The 11072-nt window shown below is 43.2% G+C and overlaps 2 protein-coding genes across 3 annotated transcripts in view; one reads left to right on the top strand and one right to left on the bottom strand.

Moving 5' to 3' along the window:
* Window positions 1–322: 322 nt before the first annotated feature.
* Window positions 323–11072, top strand: part of cmss1 (cms1 ribosomal small subunit homolog) — a 33735-nt gene continuing 22985 nt past the window's right edge. For both annotated transcript variants that reach the window (XM_080498372.1, XM_080498373.1), the window contains exon 1: window positions 323–398. In XM_080498372.1, coding sequence (XP_080354498.1) covers window positions 350–398 — 49 coding nt within the window. In that variant the 5' untranslated portion in view covers window positions 323–349. The remainder of the gene's footprint in view (window positions 399–11072) is intronic.
* Window positions 3349–6181, bottom strand: LOC308131163 (filamin A-interacting protein 1-like). The gene has a single exon (XM_080497779.1). It carries the CDS (start codon window positions 5860–5862, stop codon window positions 3628–3630), a length of 2235 nt encoding a protein of 744 aa, XP_080353905.1. The 5' UTR covers window positions 5863–6181; the 3' UTR covers window positions 3349–3627.

The raw sequence follows: 11072 nt of genomic DNA, 5'->3' as shown, positions 1-11072 counted from the left end.
AACGAAATCGTTTTTAACTCATAAAACAGATGTAATTCAATAAACTTCAATACAAGTCTATCACCCTCACTGTTACGTTCAAGGGTCCTGATACGGGTGTAGTAAAAACACATTACGTATAAATAAATAACGATTTTCAGAAAGCTATACATCGCATTATTACTAATGTGATTACATTGTGTTTAAATTGCGATAAATCGTCATCATGTTCGTTGGTTTAGCTCGCACGATGGAAATTCGACGTTTTTAATCGTTCAGTGTTGTTGTCAACGTGGTGCTCGTGAACGCAACACTACCACGCTGTCTTAGCGGTATATTTGGTTTCGTCTTGTTTTCCAAATCAAGGAGGATGGGAGACGATCTGGGCGACGAGTGGTGGGCACATGAAGAGAAGTCAGGTATTTCTCTCGGCCCCCGTATGGCTGATCTTATAAAGTGTCGGGGAGGTTTGGTGCGGACCTGTTTAAAATCGGGAGGAAGTGTGGGCTTTACCACATCTGACTGGAAGCTAACGTTAGCTAGCGAGTCACATTAACAAAGTTGATGGCCACTTTAGCTGCAGTCTTGAAACGTGGAACGACAGATATGAAAAACAAGTCAAATGTGCTTCTTGATTTTTCTTCATGTTAGAATGGAGGGCGTTAGTTTGCTGAGGGCAGCACGGGTTGTTGTTGTTAGCGGAACGTGTGTGTGCGTGCGTGTGTCGTCACAGAAGTGAAGCTCTTACTGTGAAAGTTCGTCTTGTTTCCTCTCTGGCGCTCTGGACTTTTACTTTCACCCACGTTGAGTTGTCGTTCACTCATAACTTTCTGCTGCCATCAATCTGGACATCTGAGTCTCCCTGCGGCGGAACTTGATGCCCTGTGCAAACCAACAGAGGGCAGTCCTGTTGTGTAGAGACCATCAACCTGATCGTGGTGGACTGATCAGTGCGTTTTGTTTGCGCTGCTTTTATTTCCAGGAGGAAATGCACGATGATGGGGAAAAGGGAAGATGATAGAAATAAACCGTCATGTTTTCAAAGCTGTCCGTTGTGCATCTAAATGTTGACAGAAAACCAGTGTTTGTTGATCTTTAGAGTTTTTCCTGACATTTTGTAACGCATATCAATTCCTTCACTGGATATGAATGTCATTTTTGATATAAAGAGTGACATTGTGATCTCAGACTCTTTTTTGTTGATATTCAAACCACATAACATGATAAGGAAACACAGTTTCCCAGGTCAATAAAATAAATAAATGAAAATGCAACAAAAGACAAATAGGATAAAATAGAATAAACTCAGCAAAAGGGTCATGAATGCATTATGGGGAATTCCTTCATTCAAATCTGTATTTGGTGACGTTGACCTGTAAAGTTTTAGGCATGTTAATTTTCAAGCTCCTTTCTTCCTCACATGTGTTTTCTGTATAGTTGTCCATTTCTCTATTTGCACTGTGTCTTCTGGTTGTGGGATTCCCTGTAGCACTATGCCTCCGATGTGACTGGAGACGAATCTGACTTGAGAAAGAAACCACGTCTCCCTATTAGGAGGCGACGCCATCATGTTCACTCCTCTGAATTTGTTCTTCTTGTAAAACATGGCAGTCACTTTTCCCACAAGCATGATGCAGGACGCTTTAGTTACAGGATCATATAGGATCATGTGCATTTCCACAGCTCATACAATGATGCAGATCAGAAGAAGGAATGGTGTGAAGATTTTTGCAGTGAATGTTTGGTTTAAAGCTTTAATCTCATTATTCTTTCTATACCTATAAAATCCTATTTATTTTGAGACATTTGTACAAAATTGTCTTTTTGTACGTTGGCCCTTTACCCTGACTGACATCCCATCCTTGTGCACATTTAGATCACACAAGCGCTTGACAGAAAAGGAAATTGACAGGGCAGGAAAGGAGAGTTGACGTCTCTTAGATGGACCATGGGATTGACTTTGAAGTCTTAAGAAAGAAGCATTGATTTACAAGAATCAGTATGACTTCTATGTTGATGTGTCTCGTGGCTAAATACTCCCGAGAATGACAAACACACTCGCAAGCTTCATCAAGCTGCGTCCTGCCCCAGACTGCTGTACGATGCCTCATCTCACCTCAGCAGTTGGTGATTTCAGGGGAGTTAATACCCTCATACACCCAGTTTGCTGGATTTCAGCCACCAGCCGCAGGAGATGAAACACAGCCCTCTCCACAGTACTGTCAGCTTGTTTTTTTTTTAATTTAGATTAATTAGCCCATCACAACTCTGGTTCCCAGATCCAACTTCTGAAAAACATTAGGTCTCGCATCATAAAATACTATACATTGAATCTAAAGCCTTAAAGTCATGTCGCAAGGAATTTAGTGATGGATGTCGAGTCTCATTTAAATTCAGATAATGACTTGATATTTGTTGTGTGGTGTTTAGTTCTCGCAGAAGTTATGACTTCACCTCAAGTGGCTGTGGGTCCGCTTCTAATCGCAGAGGACATGGTTCGTCTCCCCATTTCACTCTGACCACTCCTGAAATCACCCTGAAAAATGGAGGTCAAGATGGCAGCCTTTGTCATCGTGTGTGTGTGTGTGTGTGTGTGTGCGTGTGCGTGTGCGTGTGTGTGTGTGCGTGTGCGTGTGTGCACGCTATAAGTATATTTATATTGAATCAAAAAAAGTCAATTTTATCTCCAATCACTGTCCCAATTTCCTGCTGTATTGTTATCCTACTTACCCTCCAGAAAATCTTACAGTTGGAACTGTTATAGGTCTGTCTCCTACATATTTTCAGTTTGACTGGCCAAAATGAGGAATAGGCAATTTGATTTTCACATCATTATTGCGTGCTTTGCTGATATTTAAGTGACACTCTGACAACTTGACTCAAATACAATTGTCCAACATACATTTATGAACTGGAGAAAAACTCGCGATTGGTACAAATGTATAAGAGGTAACTTCACTGTTGCTGTAGGAAGTTGTCAGTCATTCCCCTGAGTTGGGATGTTTGGCTGGCTGGAGATGACGCGCTTAACGGTTTCTGAAGCTTGTTACATCTTCACAGTGGCTGAGTACAAATGGAGGAAATGGTTTAATAGATGTAGGAAGCTGTTGAGAAAAGTATTAAAATGTTTACAAGTTTTGAACTTCTATTAGGTTATACTGTGCAGCGTTAGACTTCGATAATTATATTTAAGGCTTAGTTTTCACCAATAAAGTAGTAAAGCCTGAACCGACACGCCAAGTGTTGTGAGCTGCAATGTGTCAGAAAACCATGTTGAAGAAAAACAATTGAACTTTTTTCAGCTTTTCTAGTTGCTCTAACTCTACCGGTTCCAGTTTGCTTGTGTTTAAACTCAAGGGAAGAGAATAATTGACAGCAAAAAAATGTTTTTAATGAGCATGTATAAAAGAATAATGCAACAGAAAAATATGGAAATGGAATTACACATGTGGTTGTATTGACGTCTCACAGAGCTCCGGGCACACAGGTCATACAGATGGATAAAGTCAGGAAATCATGTTATATACTAATACTGTCAAAAAAGAAGGAGAAAGGTAATTGATTTGATCATCGTTACAAAAATACATCTGGCTTTGGCTGATCGTTAAAGGATGCATGTCACTTTGACCCATCTGGAAGTGGTTGCTTCTAATCACAAAGGCCAGTGACGGTGATGTTTGAGGAGTGTGATGCAGGTGAGCTCGCAGGGGAAATAGTGATGCTACTAGTAATCTTTCCAACACCTTTGACGTGACAACCATTGGCGAGTACTTGAGTCCTTTGCTCGTGACGCACATAGTATGGCCCAACAGGCTGTGCGATGCCGTGGGTCATACCATTCAGAGACTGGATATACGGGCTCCCCAGGTGAATGTGGATCTTGTTATCCTCCGTTGTGACGATACCAGGGCTGCTGTCAGTGCTGTTGGATTTCTGATGCTGCCAGCTGTTTTGGCGCTCTGGGGTCTTGCAGAAGACGGCCTGATTTGTGGCTTCTGTCGGCTCGGGGGAGCAGGTCCTGACTGCAACTATCTGAATGGGTGAGTTGCAGTGGTCGGGCGTGACAGAGCGCGACGAGTCTGGACTCAGCACCCGAGAGGTGGCTGCTCCATTCAACGGGGAGATGGTACGGTCGGGGCTTGAAGATGAGCTCTTGGGATTAACTGCACTTGGTCCTGAGTTCTGGATAATGGTAATTCTTTGCTTGGGCGAAGCTCCAGTTGTAGGGATGAGAGCTGTGCTGGTGTAGGACGTGGCTGCATCTCCTGTGGGGCTGCTGATCTCCAGTGTGGCTGTGTTGAGGATATGATGTGGCGTTACCTTAATATGTAAGGGCTGCCCAGGGGTGTGCGTTAACGTCATCACGTCTCCATTCGCTGTTTGGTGCATGTCGATTCCCGAGTGGCTGCTGTACTGGCTCAGGTTGTTGTTTGCAATGTTCAAGGTGTTGAAGCTGTTGACAAGCGAGCGTCTTCTTTTCAGGACCTCAGAGTTGTGGTTGGGGTCTTCGTCATCATGCTCTTCATCGAGTCTCTCACTGTCGCCACGGTAGATGGGAAGAAGGCTCTCTGCGGGCTCAGTTTGGACCTCTTTGGTGGTCTGATGACGGTTTGAGAAGTCTCTGTTGGCTACCGGTGTCAGATTCTTGATTCGCCGGTACCTGTCTAGTTCATTTAGGAGCTCGTCCATCTCTGTGGCCAGCTCTTTGTTTCTGGCTTCTTGCTGGGATAGTCTTCTCTGCAGTGTGGATTGATCCAGCTGCACCCTGCAGATGGATTCCTCCGTTCCCATCAGTTTCTGGAGTTTCTCTTTCAGGGAATCCACTTCTCTGGTCAACAGTCTCGACTTGACTTGCTCCTTTTGAAGACGGCAAAGGAGGAGGTGCTCCTGGTTGACCTCCTGTTTCTCTGCCTGCTCGTATCGAGAGAGTTCTCTCTTGGCCACCTCCAGCTCCTCTGTTAAAGCTCGAGACCTCCGCTGTTCCTCCTTGAGCTTTCGTTCCAGGCCCTCAAAGCCTTCTTCCACTTTCAACAGTTCGCCCTCCAGGTCCTCCTTGTCCTGGAGCTTCTTTCGCAGTTTATCCAGCTCCTGGGTCAGTTCCTTAACTTTGTTGTCCTCAGGTTGGCAGTGATGGGCAGTGCTGTTTGCAATAGAGCTGTACTTCTCTTCCTTTTCTTTCCAGTTCTCCAAGACCTGTAGCCTCTTCTTCATTATGGTTATTTTACTGTGTTGCTCTCTGTTTCTCTCCTCTTCTATTTCAAGTCTGTCTTGCAGCCCCCTCCTTTCCTTAACTATCCCCTTAATCTTTTCTTCTAAATCTGTCTTACTCTTTACTGCCTGCTGCTTCTCCTCTCTCAGTCTCTCTGTCATTGTTGCCAAATTACTTTGTTCATTCCTTTTGCCCTCCTTCCTATTGAGCTTTTCCTCGGCTTGCCGGAGCCTCTCGGCCATGCTCTTTCTCTCCTCCACCAAAGCTACAGTCAGCGATCTCAACTTGCTCAGGTCCTGTCTAATGACCATTTCACTCTTCTCCAATTGGCCTTCAACTGCCTCAAGCTCTCTCACCCTGAGTTTAAGAGAATCAAGCTCATCAGACAGTGACTTGCTAACGTCTCTCTCTCTCTCCAAGCTGCTCTTTAGAATACTGCAATCTTGTTTGCTTTTGCCTAAAGCCTCTTCAATCCTGTCTAACTCACTGATTCTGCGGCTGAGCTTATCCACCTCAACTTTCAGGCTACGGCAATGGCTGGCCTCACTCGCTAGTCTGCGGTCCAGCTCTTGACACTGGTCGGCCATGCGCGTGAGCTCCTCATCCTTCCCTTCCATTTCCACCACCCTTCTTCTCAGTACCTCCACCTCTGACAGCAGGCCCGGGGCCGTCATGGTGCTCCAGCTCGGGTGGAGCACAGGAACTTGATTGTTGCCCTTCAGCCTGTGATGCGGGGATCTGAACTCCTCCCCCACCTCTGCTCTGGGCTGAGCGGCGCTGACCTCCTCTCTGATATGGTCAGTGATAGCAGTCAGTTCTTTAACTCGATGTTTGTGTTCCTCCAGCTGTTGCCCCAGACACTGTTGCTCTTTTACAACCAGAAGTGCAAACGCCTTCAGCTGGCTCAGTTCCTTTTTGAGAATTGATAGTTCTCTTTCATTTTTCTGCTCCTTCAGTTCCTGGTATTCTTTCTCCTTCAAAAGACGGAGCTTCAGTCTGTAAAAGATAAAATGAAGGGTATGTCAAACAGAAAAAAGTTGGATGAGATCACTTGTGGAACCGTGTCCTCGTCCCGAAGGACAATTTCTAGTGTTTGTATTTATCTTCTGGACTATAAATATTTCCTTAATCTGCTCATAATCCACTTTACACACACATTTTGTTCTCCACTACAACTAAAAAGGCCAACTCATCCCCTGATATTTGTATGGTAGCAGCAAATGCTTTCTTTATTTCTTGAACATCTTTCTTCGCGTGCCTGTAAACCGTAATGCATGTTGATCCGTGTATATATCTCTGTACTTCTCTCGAGGCAGCATGTATCCAGCATAATGTTTTGACTAGCATGGCAGATGGTTCCCTGGCAGGGAGTGTTTGTTAATTAAGAAGTTCCTTTACCCTTGAGTGCCCTCAACACTGCACCCAATCACCCTCCTTCTGTGCACCTCGAATGTCACCCCATTTCCAGCTAGGAGAGGCAGGAATCCCCCCCCTGCTCTTTAAGTAATTACAGACTGGCTGCTTTTAACAAGTGTCGTCGCTCCACGCATTTCGCCCCCGAAATGCGTTGCAAAAACAAAAGAAATGCATTTGACACACTGTAAATTCTAGGTCTCACTGCATTAAGACTCACACGCAAGCGTTTTAACCGTTTACTTCCAGGTTGCCAAGCAGTTCTTAAATCTTTTGATAATACATCACTTCAGACTTTCAGTTTTAGATTTTCCAGGGAACATAATGTGAGAGCTTTTTATTCTCACAAATTGCTCTTAAAAAACTTAAAAAGTTGCTCTTGGTGCTATGTCAGCTGAATGTATGAGGTGGCTCATGGAAAATGCATGTTTTGTGAAACATGTACCCCTTTTGGGATGTAGAAAACCAAACATTTAGAGTGTTTCTACACTTGCTTTTAGGATATGTGGTATGGACAGGCAGTGTTGAAGCTCTGCAAAAGTAAAACTTGATTTCAAGTTTCCACTCTTAAACGTGAGTGTGTTATCACAAGTCATCAAGAACCGCAAAGCAGTGACTTAAATTTGAATGCCGTAAGCTGTTGTCGTGTGAAAGTTTTAGAGCGTGACATGATTAACATGAAACCAACAATGAAACGTAACTTTTGCTCAACTGTTCAAGTCGTCTGTTTTTTGCAGTTGGTCGACTCCTGCCGTGCCCCCTGTCAGTTCTTGTGAAGCAGCTTTTAAACTTTGTAATGTTTCTAAACAAATGTTTGCATCTTTTTCCTGTTGAGTGTTTTTCGTTCCTACCTGCTCTCCTCAGCTGGCCTGCGTCCTTTTTTTTTTTTTTTGTAAAAAAAAAATCCTCAGAGGGGGGAAAAAAAATGGTTTCTAGCCGTTCACCTCTCCTTTTCCCGGAGATCCCAGTGATGTGGACATTCCATCCGGAAAACCAAACATTATGAGAAGTGCTCTGCACACGGAGTCTCACTCGCAGTCAGTGGCGCCCATTACATCATCAACAAGTCCTTATATGGGACTGTACAGCCTCTACTGCTCTGCGCGTGTGTGTGTGTGTGTGTGTGTGTGTGTGTGTGTGTGTGTGTGTGTGTGTGTGTGTGTGTGTGTGTGTGTGTGTGTGTGTGTGTGTGTGTGTGTGTGTGTGTGTGTGTGTGTGTGTGTGTGTGTGTGTTCTGGAGTTCAGCCCATTGCAGATGAAGTCATTGTGTAGCCATGCCAAAGAGGCTAATGGGAAGGACAGAGTGTGTGTGAGTTTGTGTGTGCACTCATAAAATAAAAGAAAAGCTCCAATCACATTTCAAACTTAAAAAAAAAAAAAAAAAAATGCAGTTTGCATAATGACTTTTTAGCAAATTTGGCAACTGCTGTAATGTAAGTGCCAAACTGATTTGGCATGTCCTTGGAACTAAAGGTCTTCTGGAAGCACGCAAGCTGTGTGTGCATGTGTGTGTCTGCGTGTGTATTCGTATGTTTTAAAAAGGGAGACATGTTTTGTGAGTTGTAGCTGCTCTGCCTGGGGCCTGATAACCTGACTGGGAGATGACATCATCAGTTCATCGGCCCGCAATTACATCCATATGTCTCCTCTCTCTTCCCTTCCCTTTCTTTTGTCTGTCATACAGTTCCTCATCCTCTGCTGTGACTTCAGCTTTTAGCCACACTCTTTTCTTTTCGATCTTGTTTATTTGGAGTGACGGGGGTTGTACTGTTCTCGCAGGCTGTGTTATCCGACACAACAAGAGTGACACAAATGTTGAATGGAAAAAGGGAATCGGTCGTCATGTTTTCAGTTGTTAGATGATAGTCGTAAAAGTTCTTCAGAAGAAAAACAAAAATATAGGTCTGTTCGTGCCCCCCCCCCCCATGGGAGTGCGTATTTGCACTGTGGCTCCGAGTTACTGCTTTCACTGGGAAATAAACCTCTGGTGGTATTTCTTTCTGTCAAGCAAACCCAAGCAGGCCCCAAATAAAAGAGAACTATTCCCCCTGTGACATGTTGCCATCACAAAAGAATTCACACAAGCGCCCCCCCCCCCCTCTAAAAAGTGCGCTCAAAGTTCCTTTTTCAGACATTTATGTTCGCATGCTTTTAACGGCAGACATGGAATATCCACTTGGATTGTTCAGATTGATGATTTGCGGTGTGCGTCTGAGAAGTTGTGCCAAACATGCAGCAGAAAATCGTCATGCCAACTGCTGGGTACTTTCTAACGCTTGAAAGGCTTGAAAGGCTTGAAAGGCTTGGACACGAACGTCTCAATACGTGACACAGACGGTAACAAAGAATCACACACGGTTTAAAGCGTTGAAGGAAATCCACAAACGGGGGCCAATGGGGAAACCGAAAGTTTCTCTCAGCTCCGCGTTCAGCGGGTTTGTTTTAACACGACACACTGACGGCAGCACGCAGTTTGCATTACAAACCACTTAGGTCTTCGTCGAACATGTGAATTCCTTCCATTACAGACACTGCTGCCTTTAATTAAGGTACTAACCATGGCGGTTACACAAGTTGGTGCTGAACTCTGCCTGGTTGGCATTCACGTGTTCAGGGCAAACCTGGCTGCTGGGTTTAAAAATGGATAATTCATTATGTTTTTGGTACTTTGTGTTGATTGCCCAGTGTGGCTTTCACACAATTATCTCTTTTCGAAACTGTCTTAGTAAGGTGCCAATTATTAATATTATTGAGTGCTATTTCTTACTTTTAGCATCCCTCTCACTATGATATAGAATTATAGAATTAATACAGGTCTGTTGTATTAGGGTCTGTCAGTTTTGTTTGAGGGGGTTAAATGGCAACTATTTCTGTACTCCGCAGAGAAATCCTATTTTGGTTCTACATATGTGCGAAAATGTGAAGTAGAACTGACGAATAAAGTGACTTTTGCTTTAATAACTAGAGTGTAGTTTGCTTTCGATTCAACTTATTTCCTCTTTTGTGAAAGTCTTTTTATTTCAGTGAGGCATACAAGCTGCCTATTCACTGTGTTTTTATTTACTTTGAACAACAATTCTCTCTTTAACCATCCTCATGTATAGGCTTGCCATCGTCATACAGTCATGATTTCGGACGGCAGCTTATTTTAGAATTTAGAATTGTTTTGAACACATTTGAATCACATTGAATTCTAAAATGACTATTTTATCAAAATGCATATTAGTTTTAAAGTCCACTTTTTGTCCGGAACATCCCTCCCACTGTTTTCTTTGCAAATCATGCTCTCTATACAACCATCTTTGGAAAAAAAAGTAGTTTTATTTGGTGAGTCGTTAGTCTGCAGTGGTATTTAAAAACCGTACAGTACAGCCATATGAAGGATGCTGCAAAAGAGTTGTTGTTGTTGTTTCTTTCCTGCTTTTTAGAAACCGGTTTGCTTTATTTTGCTTCTCAAGTTTCTCTGTTCTAGTGTGAAGTTAAAGATAAGAATGTCGAGACGTTTAAAGCTCCATCGCCGCTGTAAAAAGTTCAAGCACCTCGCTCCCAGCCCATTGGTGTAACGCAACTCTTGCGCAACACTCCGGGGATATCTCAAGCTGACTTACGGGGATTTGGTTTGAGCAAGTTCAGACATTTTCTGATGAATTATCATTGGCTCTATGAAAACCAATTTGGCTACTCGGCGTATGTCATTTGTCTAAATGTCCCACTGCACTTGGCTTGTGGAGTGAAAGTAAACCACGCCTCGTGTGCCGAAAGAAAATGTTGAAATGAAAAGAAACCAGGCAAAGTTGAATTGGTTGTGTTTTGCTTCTTTTTTTTGTGTCTCCAGTATGTTTTAAGTGAACCACATTCTAAAATGCGGTTGCTTGTAAAATACTCTTTAGCTTTATGGGGCTTTTTTTTTTTTTTTTTTTTTTTTTTGAGGCCGGAGATGAAGTGATGGTGTTTGAATCACGCTTAAAATGTAATGCTCAAGAAGATCAGCGCTTCTTTTCCTCTCTTACAAGTCAGTGAATTGTATTGTTGATGAATAATAGTGTATTTTCCAGGTAAAGGCCTCAGTAAGGTGGAGCCGTGGTACATTATTTCTGTTGGTGTGGAATGTCAGGGAGAAATCCTCCTCATTCCTCGCAATCCCTTCTGCACTGACCAACTCCCAAACCAGGGTTCATGCCGTCCTTTTTTTTTATGGGAGAGGCTGAAACATTCAACTCGCTTACAAACACAATGTGATCATTCACAATTCTAATACCTTTCAAACATTACTGATGTGTCAAAAAAAACATTTTCCCTCCATTGTCTAAGCTCAGGTGTTTACATTAGTTTAGATCTGAATGTCCTTTTAACAAATCCTCCAGTTGTTTGAAAGCCACTGCACGGTGACGTAAAGATGGCATTAGGAAAGCAGCTGGGGAGACACTCTTGGCATCCCGCTCTACATTTATCAACATGTTTAATAAAATTA

Source organism: Blennius ocellaris, assembly GCF_963422515.1.
Source record: "Blennius ocellaris genome assembly, chromosome: 6".
Lineage (NCBI taxonomy): Eukaryota > Metazoa > Chordata > Actinopteri > Blenniiformes > Blenniidae > Blennius > Blennius ocellaris.
The sequence above is the reverse complement of the archived record's forward strand: the minus strand, read 5'-3'. Positions and strand labels throughout refer to the sequence as shown.

What these genes read in the sequence shown, in the direction of transcription:
- LOC308131163 (XM_080497779.1), bottom strand. Translation starts at nt 5,862, where the DNA reads ATGACGGCCCCGGGCCTGCTGTCAGAGGTGGAGGTACTGAGAAGAAGG.